The sequence below is a fragment of the Tetrao urogallus genome, assembly GCF_951394365.1.
Source record: "Tetrao urogallus genome assembly, chromosome: 7".
NCBI lineage: Eukaryota > Metazoa > Chordata > Aves > Galliformes > Phasianidae > Tetrao > Tetrao urogallus.
In genome coordinates, this window is record NC_136820.1 from 9,291,221 (window position 1) to 9,311,104 (window position 19,884).

The 19,884-nt window shown below is 45.9% G+C and overlaps 2 protein-coding genes across 2 annotated transcripts in view; both read left to right on the forward strand.

Annotated features, from left to right (window-relative positions):
• The window catches only part of KIF15 (kinesin family member 15), a gene marked incomplete at both ends in the record, with an annotated part of 33,387 nt that extends 28,872 nt beyond the window's left edge, over positions 1-4,515 (forward strand). The window contains 5 exons of the mRNA XM_079538368.1: positions 1,651-1,723; positions 2,335-2,372; positions 3,397-3,562; positions 3,976-4,107; positions 4,432-4,515. Of these exons, the coding sequence (XP_079394494.1) occupies positions 1,651-1,723; positions 2,335-2,372; positions 3,397-3,562; positions 3,976-4,107; positions 4,432-4,515 (493 nt within the window). The remainder of the gene's footprint in view (positions 1-1,650; positions 1,724-2,334; positions 2,373-3,396; positions 3,563-3,975; positions 4,108-4,431) is intronic.
• Positions 4,516-5,686: 1,171 nt separating this feature from the next.
• Positions 5,687-10,907, forward strand: TMEM42 (transmembrane protein 42; the record flags this gene model as incomplete). The annotated part of the gene is made up of 3 exons (XM_079538475.1): positions 5,687-5,803; positions 9,888-10,034; positions 10,764-10,907. The coding sequence occupies 3 exons, from the start codon at positions 5,687-5,689 to the stop codon at positions 10,905-10,907; spliced, it is 408 nt and encodes a 135-aa protein (XP_079394601.1).
• Between the last annotated feature and the right edge of the window lie 8,977 nt (positions 10,908-19,884).

Below are 19,884 nucleotides of genomic sequence, written 5' to 3' on the forward strand. Positions count from 1 at the left end.
CAGAGTAGAGGAGTAGAATCACATCCCTCAACCTGCTGGTCATGCTTCTCTTGATGCAGCCCAGGATACAGTTGGCCTTCTGAGCTGCAAGTGCATGTTGCCAGCAGCACACGTTGCATACATACATATATATTATATAAGCATACATTGCTGTGGAAAACTGAATTATGTGGCTTCATTTTTGACACAGCTGTTGAATAGGTTACTTGGTCCCATTTTCTTTCAGGGAAAATCATTGCTTGTATGTTCTTCATTTGCTGATTTCTTGACAGGAAACCGTGAGATGTAATTTGGACAGGCAGTCCCAATTCCCAGCTTTTAGTTGATGGGAGTTGAGGTTTGAATAGAGAGAAGATTATAGGAGCTCTGGAAAAATCAGATTTAGATATTTCAAGTGGGGATATTCACAACAGAGACATGCTTCATACATTGTGGGAAGAGCTGATAGCAGCAGGCAGTCGTTACCTCGTGTGCAGTCTGGTATTAGAAAGCAAGATGCTTTGATCACTGGTGTCACACATCACAAAAAAGCAAGATGCAGAGATCGTGGACTGAATTGGAGAATGTATGAGAACACATGATGAGACCAAGTGTCTGCTCTCTTCTTGTATTTAACCTTAAAGCAAGGAAGAGTAGCTGTCCAGGAAAGGTGAGTATTCACCTCTGCAAAACTAAGCTGGAACACTCTCCTCTCATTACTTTTGAGGTAGTATAGGCCATCTAGTAGCCTAGTACTAGAATGTCTCAGCCATTATCAATTATACTGTACCTGAGCTTTTTAATGAATGTAAGCAAACAGAGGTGGATGTAGTTCTTTCCAGCCACTAATAAGCTGGCTGAATGTGGCTGAATTTTGGAAGTGGGTGGTTCTAAAATTTGTCAAGGAAAAGCAGTTATCCCAGAAGTTGTCAGACCTTTCCAGTTGGTGTTGAAGTGCTTAAAACGAAACAAAAAAAACACATTTCACACACACACACACACACACACACACACACACACACACACACACACTCTCAGTGTGAGGCTGTATACATATACCAGATACAAACAACAAATAAATTCCCCTAGTTAGGTAAGCTGACAAAGATTTTTAGTTTCTAAAACACTAAACTTTTAAAATTGTGTCAAATTGGAATCATTATTAATCAGTGAAGTTCTCCCACTTAATGTGCTCAACAGGAATTAAGAGACCCCAGTGGCATGTAGTTTTGGAGTGGTTATTTTAACTTTTTAGTGTTTGCTTACTTCCATCCAGTGCCATGTTTAAAGAACAAAATAAGTTTCCAAGTCATCTGAATACAAAAGTTCTAACTTTTTAAGTTGGCAACACCACTGTGCAAGGATCTAGTAGGAAGGAATTCCTTTTTGCAGACTGTGTGCAAGTGAGCACCACCAACTCATAAGACATCTACCTCATTCCTGAATTTGTTAAAAAATCTGTGTCTTTGTACTCTGCCAAAGGAAAATGAGATGTTCTTGGAATGTAAAATTAATACCCTTCTGGAGTTGTTTTACGATGATGCAGGATTCTGGTTCTCAAGATGCGTCAAGACAGTTACGTGCATCAGTAGTTTAATCTGGATAAGCAGTTGTTTTTACAACTGGTTTCCTATGTTTGCAAAAATTTTTTCTTGTTCTTGAACCTTCCAGTGATCAGAAACACACTGATGTTCAGCAGCTCCAAGAGAAAGAGGAGGAGATTGCTGAAGAACGACGGGCAAAGGTATCCTCTTACCCTTTTCACGCAGTGGTTGCTGTTTCCCTGTTCTGAAGTATTGCTCATGTTTTCTTCTATTTCATGCCAGTAAAACAAGTATTGATTTTTAGTGGTTTCTACCAGTTCCAGACACTGGTGCTCAGATCATAAGATTTCTATCTCAGTAAAACTTCAGTAAACTGTATATCAGGTTGCACAATAAGCAAAACCAGATTCAGATAATTAAATCTGACTCATCTCCATGGAGCTGGAAAGTGGAGGTTGTATCACTTGCTAATATCAAGGCTCCACCAAAGGGAAGCTAATGTCACAATAGAAGTTGAAATGGATCTCCCAGGCAGAACTTCCAGCTCTTGCTGTCCTGTGTATGGGCAGAGTGTGGGTCATTTGTGCTGGCATGAAATGGAAATATGTGTGTATAGCCAGGAGGTGAGTTTATAATGAATGTTAGAGATGTGAATTATTGGGTAACAGGATGATTTTGGTAGTGTCTGGAATGAGATATTTGGCATCAGGTGAGTGACAAATCATTTGGGGAAAAAAAAAAAGTAGAATGCATATATATATATAAGCAATTTAAACATAATGAATATAACTAATATTTTGCACTTTTACAGAACAAAGCAATGGAGGAGATGCTGAAAATCAAAGCAGAGTAAGTTTAATATTACACAGTAAACTGGAGACTTTGTATTAAACTCGTTAATACCACAAATGTGTATTTAAGGAGTCAAGTCCATGCCTGAATTTACAAATTCATTGAGTAACATTGAGTTCTTGCTCTTTTTCACCAGTAGGTGGTGGTAGCACCTGTTATGACATTTTCCAAAAGGTATCTAAAAGTGTATCAGGAAATGCTCTGAAACAGCTGGAAGCATAAGCAAAGCTTAGATTAGAAGAGACTTAATTTTGAATTGTTTAAAATAATCTACAAGATAAGGTTTTGAACACTTCTATGCTTAGTGACATGTGAGCACATTCCTTTTCAAATGCAACTGAAACACTTCTCATTTCTTTACTAACACTGTAAATATTACATAATTTTAAACTTAATCTAAATGTTCTTATGCTATTTGTTGGGGTTCTATTGCACTTCAGCTTGAACAACTAAATGACTCATGAGCAGGTTCCTACGCTGTGTTTGCACTAATGTGCAAGTAATGCTAGAAATTCAGGTGTGCCACATCACAGAAAGATAGTAGTAAAGAAATAAAATACAGAATTAGTAGATAAAAACTAGTTTGCAGCTGCTCCTCCTGTTATTCTTAGGCTCATCTGTATTGCTTCAGGGACTCATAGCAGCTGAATCTCCTCATATTTGGCTTGCGGCCATGTATCGGCATGTTTCCTTTGTAGACAGCTTATTTTAAGGGAGGCAGAGGTACTGTTTTCTGCTTCGTGAGCGGAGTTGTGAGTCCTGGACTGGAAACAGCCCACTTCCCCAAAAAGAAGAGCGGCTTCAAAACATTGCTCAGCTTTAAGAGATGATGTCAAACGTAGCAGTTGTGCAACGGCATGCAATTTCCCCTTCTGCTAGCACTGAGTTCTGGGGAAAGCTAAATTCTGTCAAAAGAAAGCCTTTACAAGTCTGCCTCTGTGTCCAAAGCTGACATGAGTAATTCATCTGTATGCCATTTATGTTGGGTTTTGAATATTTCATGATGCGTTTATATTGGCAGATTAGAAGAGACCAAAAATGCTCTCAGAATCAGAGAGAATACCTGTCTTGAAATGACTCTGGAGATGGAACGAACAAGAGCTTTGGAACTGAAGGCGTTTCATGAAAAAGAAGAAATTAGATCAAAATTGGAAGAAACGTATGAAGAGAGAGATAGAATTGGAAAGGTTATATATGTGTAATTTTTATCTTTCTAGTAAAATCTTACTCTGCAGAGGTAGAGCTCTGCTGCTACTTGAATGATATTCTAAATTAGCAACCAAAGAAGGCCTCTGAAAATGTTCTGCTTTACAGTTCAGGCATATTTGTAATGCTGTGTACTGGTGCACTGGTAAATCCTAGTGGAACTGAGTACAGAAATCAGTGCTGCAATCTGTAATACAAATCATATGAGGCATTTGCTCTTCAGAGGCATCCAGAAGAGCACGTGAGAAATATGTGTTGCCTGGATGAACCAATTCTTGCATCATATGTTACATCAGGTGTAAATGTTAGTGTGTTAATCACATCAGCTATTTCTTTTGAAATAGAAGGAGGGTCTAAAGCTAGAAAATGTACATGATATATTTATTAATTACAGGAAATAGACGTGCTGAGGAAGCAAGTTGACTCTCTTGCTGAGGAGAATGGGAAATTACTCGGTCATCAAAATGTAAACCAGAAGATTCAGTATCTTGTGAAACTGAAGAAAGATTACACTAAACTCACTGAGGTGAGTTCCAGAGAGTAGAACACAGAGCAGCAGTCTGATATAAAGGAGACCTAAACTTTGATGATGGAAACTGGCATTCTCACTCTTCTGTTTGAGAGTGACACATACCTCTGCTTTTATACAGCTGTATGGGCCATGCCTGCTCTCCCTTCTTGCAGGTCCCAAACAACAGTTACCTTTGTATTTCCTCAAAGCACATCTCCTGAGCTGTTTAAATCACCTGAAAGTGCATAGATGTACATAACTTATTTGGAAACTTGAAAGGTGCAAGAATAAGGTCCCTTCCGTACTCACAGTTCTAAATATCATTTTTCTGTTTTACAGGAGACTGAAAAACTGCGAGCTGAAAATGCCTTTTTGAGAGAAACTAAAAGATGTGACGTATGTAGACATCATGATCAGTTATAATGGCACGAATCTGCAGAGCTGTATTTTTAAAATGTACAGCATAAGCAAAAGCTTGACTTTTGCTGTGAATGTGAATGTTGTCAGCTGTATTCAGTACAGGTTTTTTTGTATTCACATACTCCTTAGATTTTTTTTGCTGGTAACAACTTTCAGTTACCAACTTTTAGTGAGGAATTTTCTCAGTTAAGTGGGCAGCTTTCATTGGTGTTTCAATACCTCCCTATTGAAGAGGCTCTGTGACTCTTCAAAAACTGATTTTGTATAGGTGCTAACAGACACCTTGAATTGTTTGTATCTTGTCAAGGAGAACCTTTCTCTCTGGGAACACGCCTGGATTCTTCATTCCTTTTGTGCTTCTGTTCAGTTCCTGCTGAAATTTCTGAAATGCTGCATTTTCCACCTGAGCTGAATTTTAAAAAGCACAATTCCTTAGTTGTTTGTTTGTTTTACCTAAGCATAGGATGTTTTTACTAGGTGAACATAAACTTGTCAGATGGAACAACCCATAACCTTCAGTAGCTGTTTAAAGACAACTCTCAAATTGAAGTTTGCTCGATAAAGCAGGAATGTGTATGTAATAATAGATTTGTAAATACTACCATACATTTTTTTTGCCTTTATTCTTCTCTTTTTCTTATTGAAATTAAAATGCTTCAAAAAAGTACTTTTTACCAGTATACATTCTGTATTAGTACTGTAGGCAATGCACTCTAAGCTACTTAGAGCCATTCTGTGCTCAAACAGAAGATAGAAATGTGATGAGAAACATGAAGTTTGCAAAGGAGCGTGGCATAAGGCCATTTAATCACACGTACTGTAAGTAAGTGAAACGTTTCTTAGCAGAACGCAATGCACTGATCTAGGTTGTGACACCGAGCACTTGTCTTTTTAGTGGCTTCTACGGTCAGTAACGCCACCCTCTGTCCTGGGTAGCAACAAAGCTTTCTGCCCCCAGGAGCAATAGGGCTAAGGAGAACGGAGCCGCCCCCGGCACGGCCAGCTGGAGCCTCGGGAGCTCTGTGCGCCGTACCTCTGCGTCTGCAGCCCTAAAGCTCTATCGGTACCGCGTCCTTTCTAAATAAAGCCTTTGTACACAAACGTCGCCCTGCCCCTCTTCCTCTCGGCGCGGGGCGGTGCTGCGGCGCTCCCGGAAGCGGGGCGGGTTGCCGGCATGCGGCCGGGCGGCGCGGCGCTGGCCGCGGGGCTGCTGGGGGCGGCGGCCGCGGGCGCGGCGAAGCTGGCGCTGGGGGCGCGGGCACTGCGCGGCGGGGAGGCGGCTGGAGGCTGGGTAAGGAGGGAGGGAGGGAGGGAGCGAGCCGGGGCGGGGAAGCGGCCGCACTGAGTTACCGGCTGCGGCCTCTGCCGGCCGCGGAGTTCGCATCTGATGGAGAAGTGCGTGCGGGCCCTTCCTCGTGCTCCGGCGGGTACCGCTTTGCTCTTGCAGCCCGTGGAGATGTGCTAAACGTTTGGGGTACGGAGAGATGCTGAGCTCTGCGGGCATCTGGAAAACGCAGCAGGAGTTTCCGTGTGTCTACGAGTGGTCGGAAGGAGAATGAACAAATTCTGATTCCACTCCAAAAGATTCTGCTCTGCGCTGACCAAAAAGTAAAGCACGGAGTGTCAGCAGATCCTAATGTGCAAGTAACTGCGAGCTGGGACCGCTCACATGGGGAGGGGAGGCTCGTAGGGGTCTCATCCACATCCATAAACCCTGCCGTCCCCTGGCACAGCTCCATTCTCTTGCGTCTCGTTGCTGTCACACAGAGCAGAGCTCAGCGCTGCCCTCCGCTCCGTGTGAGGAGCTGCAGCCGCCATGATGCCTCCCCTCAGCTCCTCTGCTCTGCGCTGAGCAAACACAGGGACTGCAGCCGCTCCTCGTATCCTTGCCCTTCAGACTCTTCCCCATCTTGGTAGCCGTCCATCTTTGTAGCCCTCCTTTGGACGCCCACATAGTTCTATATCCATTTTAGATTGTGTTGCCCAGAACTGCACTCAGTGCTGCAGGTGAGGCCACAGAGCACAGTGGGACGAATTTCCCTCTCCCAGCTGGCAATATGGGCCTGGTGTGCCCCAGGTCCAACTCCAGGCTGGACGAGGAGAACTGCAGAGGCAGAACTCCAGAGCTCATTCGTGCTCAATTCTGTGATTATAATTTGTTTTTCTGAACAGATTGGCTCCTCCACTTACTTTTCAGGTCCATTTGAGTGATTACTGTGAACTAAATTAATCAGTCTAGCTGTAACACATAGGTTTGAAGCAAATGCCGGTGTTCCCAGAGCTTACACGTTACAGGACCTGCAGGACCATAAACACATAAACACTTTCAGAGGGTTCACTGTTTGACTCCTGTGCACTTGCTATGAAGGCATTTCTGCAGAGCTGCCGCATAGGATTGAAGTTTGAGTTTTGCATTTGTGGAAGAACTACAGAAATCTACAAATGCACCTAAAAAAGCTGCTGACATTTGTATAGTGTGGAATGTAGCAGATGTTAGAAGTGTACTGATGCTTCTGAGAGGTGGTGACAGAGCTTCAGGATGCTCAGTAGCAGCACAGAGACAGATCTCTAGGGCAGACGGATGTGTGCTGGCCCCACCTGAGAACGACCTCACTTGTGGGGTCATTTTGCCTGAAGAAAGCCTTTTCTTTACTTTCCCCACTCTCCTGCCAACCTCCGTCTAAATTTGCTTCTGCCACTTCAGCGGTGGTTCTGGATTATCTGAAATGTACACTCACTTAATCTCTTCTTAGAAAAGCAATCAGAACAGTAATCTTTGACTCACTGGGCTGGCACTGCTGAGCCCTTTGCAGGGAAGCAATTACACCTCTGTCCTTCCTTGTGGGGAGCACCCGGAGATGTTCCCATCTCTGCACTGCATGCTATTGCCATGACTGCTCTTCTGCCTGAGATGCAGAAGGACTCAGCCTCTCTGAAAAACCTTCCTCTGGACACGTGCCACCACCAGAACATGCTACAGCTGAGTTCTGAGCTTCTGCAGTAGAAGTTCAGCAGTGGACAGCCAGCATCCTTCTAAGGCTGGTAGGCTCATCGAGTAACGTGGGTCAGGCAGCACCTGCAAAGGTCTCTAGTCCAGCCCCATCAGGGCTGGCTGATGGCTCATGGCTTTCTCCAGTCAAGCTTGGAACGCCTCCAAGGTTACAGAACCCACAGCCTCTGCTTCAGTGCTTCTGTTTTCCCTTGTGTTGTATCAACATTTCCCCTTTCCTAACCCATGCTTGCTGCCCCTTTTCATATCCCAATTTAACTCACTGAAGAGCCTGGCTCCACCACCTCTTCATCTTCTTGGTGGGTAGCTGGAGACAGTATGAGATCTTTTCATCCCTGGATGCATTCAAGGCCAGGCTGGATGTGGCTCTGGGCAGCCTGGTCTAGTGGTTGCAACCCTGCCTGTGGCAGGGAGGTTGAAACTAGGTGATCATTCTGGTCCAGTTCAACCCAGGCCATTCTCTGATTCTGTGATTCTATCTTTAGGCCCTTTCTCCTCACAGTCTACACTGATAGGGTCTTTTTGATACAGAGAAGAATATACTGAATTTTTATAAAACATGGAGATATTTTTCATATCTTCCAAATGTGCCTGACCTCTAGCAGCCTACATAGACATACTGAGCTGCCCCGGCCAAGGCAAAATGTGCATTAATCCAGGCAGAGGGAGAGGCCCAGAGTAAGAAGCTATCTGGAAGGCAACCCCCATCCCACAATGAGCCGTGACATAGCAGCAGATTTCTTCCTCGAAGGACTGGTGTGTCTGGGCCTGGCTGACCCTGTGATCCCTCTCAGCAAGGTTTGCCAGGGCGGTGATATGTCGGTGTAAAGGGCCTCGCATTGCAAAGCATTGCACAGGTGGGAATTGTTTGGGAATGTTTGCCATTGCCGTGATAAAGTTGGAGGACTTTGCTACTGATGGGGCAAAATGAGGCCAAACACGTGAACTCTGTGGGATTGGGGTTAGCCTTGGAGACTTTGTGCCAGCCATCAAGCAGCAGTTTGTTTTGATGATAGAAGGAAAGGATGCCATCCAAAGGGATCTTGCTGTTAGAGCAGGTTCAGAGGAGGGCCATAAAGATGATCAGAGGGCTGTAGCACCTCTCCTGCAAAGACAGGCAGAGGGAGCTGGGCTTGTTCAGTATGGAGAAGGAAGGCTGCATGGAGACTTCACTGTGGCCTTCCACTATTTAAAGGGAGATTATAAACAGAAGAGAAGTGAACTTCTTACATGGGTAGATACTAATAGAAAGAGAGGGAATGGTTTTATGCTGAAGGAGGGGATTTAGATTAGATGTCAGGGAAGTATCTTCACTGAGAGGATGGTGAGGGACTGGTACTGCCTTCCCTTACAGATTGTGGATGTCCCATCTCCAGAGGCGTTCAAGGCCAGGCTAGTTGGGAATCTAGTCAGCCTGATCTAGTAGGTGATGGCCCTGCCCGGGCAGGGGATTGGAACTGAACGATCTTTGAATTCCCTTCCAACCCAAGCCATTCTTTGGTTCTATGATTTATGGCCTTTCCCTTTAAGTTTCTGCTCCTTTAACAGCCTCCCTGGCTGGTGTTTGTTAGTTTCTTCTGAGCAGGAGGTGGTTGGAGGCCCCAGGGGTCAGTTGGCAGAAGGAAGACGCAGTGCTGCTGTTCATGAGAGGCAGGCTGGATTTGTGGGTGGCTTCGTGCCTACAGCTTCTGCGCCTCAAGGGCTGATCTCACAACGGCCTTCTATTGACTGAGAGAGGCAATGGGATGTGAAGATGTTATCACTGTGGGCTGAGCAAAGTCTTGCTTTTCCTCACCTTCATGGACTCCCTGAGTGTTTATAGGAGTTATTCTGCCTGTGACATCATCCCTTCTGGCCTTCGCATCACCTGCACAACACTGAGAGGCTAGGAAATGGGCCACAGCAGCTGGAACAGAGGATATTGGGTAGACTGCCTAAAGGCTTTTTAGGCAAAGCTGTGAACTTACACAGTGCTGACATGTACAGCTGCATTCCAATCTGACAGGGAAAAATAAGACCCTTTTCCATATGTCTGGTGATGGAAAGGCACTTCACTGCATGGTGTGTGCACCAAGTTGTGAGGCCAGAAGCTTTCTGGACTTTGGCAGCTGCTGTACACTGTCCCAGCACTTCTGAGCTTGTACTTGAGGCTGGATTCATGTTAAGATGCCTCAGAGCCGTGCTCCATCCAGGGCTGTTTTCTTGTTTCGGTTGCCTTCTGTGATGTAATATATTCATCTTCATGTGTTACCTACTGTAACTTAGTTTCAAGCCCATGCTACTTTGGTTTCAAAGTGTTCATGTTATAGTAAGGCTTAATAAGCAGTCATTGAAAATAATCAGTTCTTTCCCTTTTGTTCCACAGCTGCCAGTTCTACTTCGTGTGGGCTGCATTGGCTTGGTGTGTGCCTGCAATGCAGTCATGTGGACAGTCTTTGCAAAAGCCCTGCGACTGTCCTCCTCCTCGGCCTCTGCTTCTGTGACCACAACAGCCTCCAACTTCATCTCTTCGGTGAGTACATTCATTCCCGAGGTGCTGAAGCCTAGAGGAGCACGGTGATGCTATGTGAAGGGAGGTGTAGGTACCCCTGTGCAGACAGCAGTGAAATAATTGTGTCAGCTCACAGCTGTTCCTCACACAGAGGCTGCAGGATTTTCTGCGTGATGTGGGAGGGAGAGCATTACTGCCACGTGCCATACCTTGGAGCAGCTGTAAGGTGTTTTTTCTAATTGCCAGTGAGAGTTGGGGCTGGGAATGTTTGCTTTGTTTTGGTTTAGCTAAAGCAAAACCTCACTTTTGACAGATCAAAGCCACCTCTTAGTGAGAGCACAAGCACTTTTGGCCCACAGGCATGCTTGCATTTCACTCTCACAAGCCATTAATCTTCTTTCTGTGCTCCAGCCCTTCTCATCCAGCTCACAGTCTTGTCCAAAATGCTCTCAAGTAAGTGGAGCTGTGTTTTTACTGACTGAAGTGGAGACTTGCTGGGAAGACAGCAAAGCATGCTTGCAGCTGCTGAAATCCTGTTGGGGAGCTCCATCTGGCTGTGCTTCCCAGCTGACTGCTAAACAAGGTTACCTCCAGCATCATCGTCATCCATATGTTGGTGATGATCCCACCAGGAGTTATCTCTAGCAAGTTCTCCTGGGCTGCTGAAGCAGCCCTAGAGGGGAGCTGGCAGTGCAGAAGGCTTTAAGGTGGTTCAGCTCCACAAAGCTTTGTCTTTCTCTTTTCCTCCAGGCCATCCTGGGCAAGCTTCTCTTTGGGGAGACGTGGACACCATTGTGGTGGGTTGGCCTCACTGTGACGCTCTGTGGCCTCATGCTGCTGCACACTGCTGCACCCCAGCCAACACTGCACATGGTGGAGAAGAAGGGGTTGTGACATCTCTCTCCATTTCCAGCTTGGATTATGCTTCAGTAGTGCTGCTGCCAGGTCCCAACCAGGTCCTCACACCATGCACTCTCTCATTCCGTGCCAGAGCCTACTGAGTGCCGTCAGACCTGCCCAGCTCCCTTGCATGTTTCTCCATCAATTTGCAAAGTCATGCAGATTGCGTTTTCCATGGTTGGCCAGAGCAACCATTCCGTGTGCCTGGTGGAGGTGTGGGAACAGTGACAACTTGAGGGAGAGCTGATCAGTCTGAGTCAGTTGTCTGGAAACCAGAGCCAGAGCTTATCAGCCACCCCTCCTCTTCACACCCTGCGCTGATGGAGCCTTCCCAGTGCCAGGACGGGAGGGAGAAAGTAAACATAGTGGCTGTGGAAGGTGACTGTACATTGGTACTTTTCCATGAGAGGAACCATCCCAAAATGAAAAAGAAAGCAGAACTAGGCACTGAAGGTTGTGGACGTTCCTGCCCTGCTGGTGGTGATTTTCCTTGCTGCCTCTTGGAGAGGCCCCATGCTTGCTCCAGGTTCCTATTGTCTGGAAGGTGGTGGAGCATTACATTAATTCCTTTGGCTGCCTCTATCACACACACTTTTGACTTGCCATCTACGTCTGTTGCCTGTAATTCCCAGTTTCCCATTCCTGACATGTTGCTCACTGTAAGGGGTTGCTTTTTCATTTAAACTCTTAACCAGCACTGATTTTTTATCACTATTTCTGGTTTGTGTATGTCATGCTGTAATACGGGAAGAACACCGCGTCATCAGTCAGCCCTCTTCATTATGTCTGTGATGAACCCTCATCACTTGAGCTGACAATTGCTTTAAGTAAAAATGTTTTTTCTCAGGCAACATTTTTTTCCACTCCTGAAAGATGCTATTTTCCATTTGTGCAATGTAATTAAGTAGATCAGTGGTTCCCTCTTGTGCTAAGTTTTGGGTCAGTGATTACTCTTCGTTGCCAGAATGAGATGCCTGCCAGTATGTTACGTGTGGCAAGAATCACCATTTACAAGGTGTTGGTTTCTTTCCCCCGCCTGCACACGCTTGTTTTCTGTGGTAATTTTTGACTGCAATCCTAATAAAGAATCATAATGATGCCTAAAAATGTATGCATCATGCTGGTGATACCATTTGTTTGCTCTGGGCTTGCCAAGTTGTGTCTTCTTGTAACTGCAGAAAGTGAGTCATAGTCATGGCATGTGCAGAAAACCCAAGGACACGTTTGTGTGAGCCTCATTATCAGGACCTGTCATGTTTGTATTAGCTGGCAGATCAGCTCTGTGCCCAACAGGATTGTAAAAATAGACTTGTAGGTGGAAATGCCACTGGAGTTGGATTTGTGCCTTTTCCTTCTTGATATCAGATGGCTACAAAGTCGCTGTCCCCTTGCTGCTTCAGGGGAGAGCCCTCGCTCCTGGTGCTTGCCATCCGTGTCCTGAGAGGCCACTTTGCTTTTCCCCTTACTGTGCTTGTAAGTCTTTTCCTCAAAGAAAGCAGCATTGGTGGGAAAGGGGACAGAGTGCTCCCAATGCCTATTCCTCATAAATGCAGAAAGGGCTTTTTGGAGGCTAGCAAGGACAGATTGAGCGATATATGTCCATTGGCCTTGGAAGCAGGGCCGTGTTTCAGTAAGGGACAGACAGAGGAGGAGGTGTTTCTTGCTTGATTAGGCTGGCTGATAACTGGCGATGGATTGGTTTGAATTGGCTTAATTCACATGTGCTAGACAAGCAGGCAAACACTGGCCAGCTCTGTCTGACACAGGATCTGCTGAGCTGCCAGTGAGCTGCCATGACTCAGGGCATTAGAAAGGAAGTTGCTGCAGTCAGTGGCTGAAACAGCAGCAAGCCTGGGGCAGCCCCTGCTCCTGCACACTTGAACCCCTTGGTGGGAGCAGAAAACAGCTGCTAGGAGCTAAGGCCCATCATCATCCCTTGTCTGTCTGCAGAGCCAACAACCAAGAACTGTGCATTTTCAAGCGTATGAAATCTCGTTAGACCTTCGCATGTGACTGAGAAATAACAAAGGCAACAAGCCTAGTTTGTTTACCCCAGTGTGTCGCTTTGAGGCATGACCAGTCAGCTGTAAGCCTCCATGCAAGTGACTGGAGAAAAACTAGACTGGCAGTGATTGAGATGTCTGGTCTGTGGATAGCCACAGTGCCCACAGCGCTGTGCCATGCTTCCAACCTTGTGCCTTGCTCTTTGCCCTTGGCTCAATGTGCACAAAATCTCAAAAGCAAAATGTAGAATTTCCTTCCAGGCTCTGAGGAACACTTAGCTCGTTTCTCACCTGGCATTGCCACGAGTAAGGACTTCTACCAGATGAGCATCAAGCTCACTTCTAAGTCCAGTGCTAGAGTGCAGGAACAAGAAGTTTATCCATTCCGATCACATTTTGACCTCATTGGTTAGTTTGATTGTTACTGCCCCTCCTTTTTTATAGTTCAAAACTGCCATGTATTTCAGAATCACTGTTGCGTGCCAAGGTCTAGGAGATGTTCGTACATCCACAGAAAGCTTGGGCAACATTTTCCTCTGTGATACTTTTAAGACAGTAGAAGACAAACTAGGACTGTGAAAACGTTGTCCAAGACTTCATAAATATTACAAGCTGGAAGTGGAAACCAAGTTTTTAGTTCCAAGAGCTGCAGGAGGGAAAGATTGCTGAGCAGGGCACATTGGTGGTGGAATTCCTCTCTTTTATGTAAGCAGGGATTGGTGGAGCCTGTCAGCGCAGGGCCGGGGCTGCAATTGCTGCGTGATCAAATGGTGCTTCTTGTAAATAGTTTGTGTGTGGTCATCCAAGGTGCACCTGAGGTGATCACAAAAAGCAGTGTTGTCATTTTCAAATGTGTCTTAGAATCATAGAATCACCAAGGTTGGAAAAGACCTCCAAGATAATTCAGTCCAACCACCCACCTACCCCTAGTATTTCCCCACTAAGCCACGTCCCTGAGCGTATCTTGAACACCTTCCCGGGCAGCCTATTCCTCTATCCAAACCTCAGTGGCTGAAATTTTCTATGTACAGATATTTTAAATCACACACAATAAGAGGGATGTGAGACTAACACGCAAATGTGGTAGACATTGTGAGGTGGCTGAAAATCATGACCAACCCTACAACCTTGGCTTACAAGGCCAGAAGGTGGGTTGTCCGTATGCTGAAACTGCAGCAGTGCATGCGGCTTCTGCACGCTTGAGCTCAAGTATTTATGGAGAGGATTATCCAGTACACATCTCCCCAAAAACGCACTTGTGTTTGCACATCTCTTAGGCACTGATGGCAGTGAGTCTTTCCCGCACCTTTCCCTCACTGTCAAGCCGATTTATAAGCATCCTGGTGATCAGATTCTTCTGAAGCAGGGCTCTGCCGTGTCATGCTTCAAACAATAGAACAATCAGGTGCATGGTGAACAGCAGGATTCATGACAATGCTCACAAAGATTGAAGTATTCTTGAGTTAATTGTGGGAAATGTTTGAAAATTCTATTGTACGCGGAAGGTCCGAGAGTATTATATTCTAAGATAAATAATGTCCTGTATACCTTCACAGGGAACAAAACCAGATGAAATGGTACTTGCAGTTGAACCTTACAGCGTCGTTTGACTTGATTGGGTAAAGGACTATACGTAAAATATGAGAAGTGTCCCTATTGTCATTGACAATGAGTCATTTACTTGAAAGATTTGTACAACAGCCCAGTCACAGTGTTTATCAAGATAGCTCAGTGACAGTGTTTATCAAGACAGCTTACAGGATATTATGTTTACAAGGGTGGTAAGTGGTAGATGTGAGTATGTTGAATATGCTCAGTAGATTGTTCTGCAGACTGCTGTATAAAAAATTCCATCTAACACAATTCAGTCCTCATGTGACCCTCCAGAGACCTTTAGCGCTGATGGCATTGCAAAATTGCAGTGCAACACCGTAAATTGTTATAGTACATTTTTCAAGAAAGAAAGTCTCAATGATTCAGAACAGAAGAGTAATGCCATGGGACTGAACTTGACTGACACCTAAAAAAACAGCGTGGTCCTGAGGAAAAATGAAATATTTGAGACTGAAGTACATGTTCTAACTTTGAAAAGACAACTGTTAGGCCAGGTGTTTCAGTACTCTTTCTAAGGTATTTTTGTTTCTAGATCTTTTGACACATCATCATGTTATCTGTAATATCTGAAATGGGCTCCTGAGCTGCTGGCAGGGTGGGCACTGTCTTGATGGTGCTTGAAGGAAAGGTACAAAGGTGGTGGAACCAGGCTCCTCTCTAGCAGACATTATTAGAAGAGGCAGTAGGCGCAGGTTGTGCCTTGAGAGTTCCAAGATGGCATTCAGGAAAAAAACATTTCGCCAGGAGTTGAGTTGCCCAGATGGCTGCTTCTTCGTTACAGAGGTTTTCAATGCTCAACTGGACAAAACCTCAACTGACCCAGTCTAGTACTGGTGACCTCCCACTGTGGGGAGGAAGTTGGACTTTCTGTGACCCAGGAACAGATTTCATGGGCAATACCACATATACTGGAATTTGTTTGCCTCCGCATTTGGCAGTTCCCATTAAGTGCTGCTGTGTTACGGAAAGGAGGTTCCTCTTTGAGGTACCATACAGACCTAGGCTACCAGGGCGTGATAGCTAACCACAGAAACCGTCATAGACACTTGGGTATGCATTCATGGCTTGAAGAGAGACGCACTGTTATCAAAGGAAAAGGGCCCTACTGCATGGCTGCTGATAGTGCGAGTTGCCAAAGCACCTGGAGTCCACAGTTACAGGCAGCACCACAATATCCAGCCATAACACTTGGCACATGCAGCACACTTGCTCTGAGCACCAGCTCCCAGGAGCACTGGATGCCCTTGAAGTCCCATGAAATTGCCAGTGCTGGGTTAGTGAGCACCAGGGAGCTCCTGGGCTGGGGCAGATGTTGCACAGGCCTTGCAGGGGTTTTGCTACACCTTGCAGAGATGAGGCCACTACGATGGAAATAAGGAGGAGGGCAGTGGGAGGAGTGGCAGTCAGCTGGGTGCAGCAGGTGGTACCAGCACTATTTGGAAGAAACGTGTACACCTTCACCCCGAACCCAGTCACTCAGTGTTCCCTGGTTCATACCGTGGTTTCATCCTAGCTATGGGAATTGGGATGAAGCTTGGATATGTTGAACGTGACACCTGCTCACCTCCTCTGAGAAAGGAGCAGCTGGTTCTTTTGGGTCTGCATCAAGAGATAAGCATTGAGCAATTCTGCTTGGCGCCATGGCCTGCTCTCAGTGCGTGTGCACGTCCTGAACATCAGCCAGGGTTTCTTGTAAATTACAGCAATGCTAGGAGCAGTGAGCCGTGCCCCCAGGGAAAATAAGTCATTACAAATTCCACGTTTTATGCTGCCGAGTGAGATGTTTGAAGTGACTTGATCCCTTCAGGACATTCCCAAGTTAGGCAACAGGCAGGCACGGCTGTCAGGAACCAGTGCTGCAGGAAGATGCTTCCTAAGAAATCCTAATGGGCCTGGAGCTGTTCCAGCTGCCTGTCTGAGTGAGAGCTTCTTGAGCTGCTATGAAGGGCTATGACCTGGATCTTGCAAAGAGGGGTGAATGGGAGCGTGCTGCCTCAGCAGCTTCTCAGGGAAACGGCTGCAGGTCCCCAGACACAAAACCCACCGTGCTGTGCCCATCCATGCAGCCACACGTGTTGTGGGCATCCCCACAGGGACAGACAGGAAGCAGCTGTGCCGCCCCTGCAGGAAGAAATGTCACTTGAAGAAGCTGGCAGGCCAGTTTCTGTTTTCTCAGTCAGACATGTGCAGCCAAACACATATCCTGTAGGTGGGAAGGCATTCAGTCAGTATTTTCCTTGTTCTCTGAAACTGTTTTAAATATATGGATAAACTATTTATCGCTGAGTCAATATTTATGCTGTTGATTTCCTTGCCCTTACCATTTATTTTTTCTATAGCCTTCTTCTGCTCCTTTTTCCTCGTGCCTTTTCATATTGTTTGCTGTAGGTGTAGGCCGTGGATGTGTGTCCACACTGCAATCAGTCAGCGTGGCCGCACATGCACCCTGGAAGCTGGTTCAGGGCTCTAGGGTGGAGTAATGGCCCTGCGGTGGCTGCACCCGCCCCACTGAATCCTTTCCAAGGATGTCCTGCATGCTGTGGCCGCTTGCAGGCCTTTCTGGGGTGCAAGGTTTTCTCTGTGTCCCAGGTCTGCCGATGGAGTGGAGCTGTGAGCAGCAGGTCTGCGGGTTAGGATGGGAAAGGGGCCAGCAGTGTCTTGCAACAAGGGGTTGAGAAGGCCATGACTTGCACTTGCCAGTTGCTCACCGTCTCCTCTACCACAAGGATGGGGGCCACAAGCAAAGCTGAAGCAGCTTCCTCCTTGCATGGAACAGAACTCAATCTGGGGGCCCCTGTCCCACGTCACAGCAAGTGCTGATGATTTACTTGGGTTAAAAAAGGAACGATTTCACAAGAGAGGAAGCTGCTGCCTGGAAGAAGCAGAGGTATTTTCATCAATTCTTGCACATAATTCTAAAGAAGCATCTTGCGAACAAGTAGTACTTTGACCTGAACCATTTTAGTCAAAAAAGTAATGCAATCCTTTCAGCCCTGCAAGGTGATTATTTTGGTGCTTCCAGTGATTTTACAAGAGTTAAGGGTCACACTGCACAATTCTGACATCCCAGGGTCTATTTCTAGGCAGGGATGCCCCATATGCTGCGGCTGCCCTTGCCTCATGCAACTCAGCCAGAGAAAGGTCTTCAAAAATAATAGAAGAGTTATGTTAGCACTGTGTCACTCTGGCTTACTGTTAAAGCAGCTCTTTTCCTTCAGAGCTACGCAAGAGGTTTTTGCCTGAGGAAGGATTACAAGACCATAAACTGATGTGTGGGATGTGTGTAGCTTTGGTCTCCATTTGAGGCAAAAAGCCTTCTTTGCCTCTGAGGGGTGCTGGGTTGGGTACAGAGACTGTTTTCATTCCTGCTGGAATGAATGCCCAAAACTTGGCACCCAAACCCATAACATTAGGTCCAAACATTCCTTAATGGGTAAATCAGAACGAAACAACGGAGTTTCCATTGCAAGCTTATTGGTATCTATTACGTCTTAGTATTTGCTAATGAGAAACTCATTATGAATGAGCTGTGGCCTTGGAAATGGTTACGGTCTGGGCTTGGCCATCTTGCATCAAGTCCTGACGTCCGATCAGCTGCCACAAGTCAGCTCACGTCAGGTTAGGGGAGAATCTGCCTGCCTGGGAGGACAGGATGCCCGCAGGGCGTAGCCAATAGGCCACTGTCATGGCCTGTGCTGAAAGGGCATGAGTGAGGAGTGATGGGATCAGCGCTCCCTCGAGAGTAACAGGCAGCGAGAGCACATCAGGTTCCTTACGTGTAGATGTGTCTCACCATGAAGAAATTCCTCAAGACAGAGAAGACTGTGCCAATTTTGATCTGCGTTTGATTTTGAGAGTTGCTCTGGATGCAGGAAATTAAAAAAAGACACGATGGGAGCAACTCAAATGCTTGAACGGTGATAAAAAACGTAGGTCTGGTGTCACTGTTACAGAAGGCAACGTCTCCCTAACTAGACCAGTAACTGACTAAAACTGCAAGCTTCTTGTTCCTGCATGGCATCAGTACCTGTGGGAATGCTCTGGAAGTTTGCCTTACTCTCGTCATTTTGATACACAAAATAAACAAAACCTGGGACAAAGAGCAAGCTTGTAAATAGGGGAGCAGCCACTGGGGAATTCTAGTTTTGTTTGTTTGCATTGTGTTGCATTTTGTGTCAGCTAATAAGTTGACTTAACCTTTCTGCAGGTAAGTGCAGATAAGGCTAATAGCCTCTGGTGTCTGATTTTGCAAGCTGGAACAGAACTGTGGGAGCTTAAGCTTTGCTGCAGCGATAAGTAACAGGCTGGTGATTGCCAGGGGAAAAAAAGATCATGTCCTGCTTCTGTTAATTAGAAGAGCACATTAGGTTTTTCATAAGCCTGATTGAAGTGATTAACTGTTGCAACTGGGGAAAAAAAATAAGGAGGCCTGAGGTCTTTAACAGCAAGAAACAGAGATGGGAAAAAGCCACAGCACAGGACCACAGCCCTCTGCCCGCTCCATCCAGCAAGGGCAGGAGGGAAGTGGTGGCAAGAAGGATGGAGATGACCTGCTGACAACATGGAACAAGTAAATGCCATGTAGTTGAAAAACATTCCTACAATCCCTTTTCTCAGAGCTTGCCAATGGCTCTCCCAGAGTGTATTGCACTTAATGACAGCCGTTTCTGCCGAAGCAAGCTGGTACGAGGTGGGGGAGGATGCTCTCTTGCCGGAGCGTTGCATGGTGCTCCAAATTTAGTGCTGTTGATTTGAGATGATAACAAAGCACAGAAGAAGGTAACGGGAGCAGGGAAGATCAGCAGCTGCACAAAGTGAAAACAGAAATGAAAGCTAGCCCCTGTGTGCTGGTGTAAACCAAGAAGTCCTGGAGACAGTGTAAAAGTCAGCTGTCTTCAAAGACAAAGGTTCGTTGAAGGGCAGAACTCACACCCATCTGATTTCAGTAGTCTTTCCTTGAACTCTGAGGCTCAGAGGATCAGAACGTGCATCTTGTTGAAATCAGCCTTTTGCAAAACCCTACAGAACTAGAATACACACCCTGCCTGTACTGACCCTCCAGTGCATACCGATGTAATTCCTTTTTCAGGAGCAAAGCGTTACTGACATCAGCCCCTTCCTGTTTGCAAAAATCTGTAGTTTTTGCTGTAAGACTACTGTGCCAAGACAATGGAAGCTGCCTTCAACCAAACACGGAATGACGTCTATAGCAGGCTGAGACCAGATTAGAAAGCTACTGTCAGTGACTTCAGATTAAGTGGATTTTAGTTGTTGCTACAACCAAATGGAAACCAGCAACATAGGTTAAATGTTCAGATCACACGTACTATTGGTTGTGTTATTGTGTTGACATT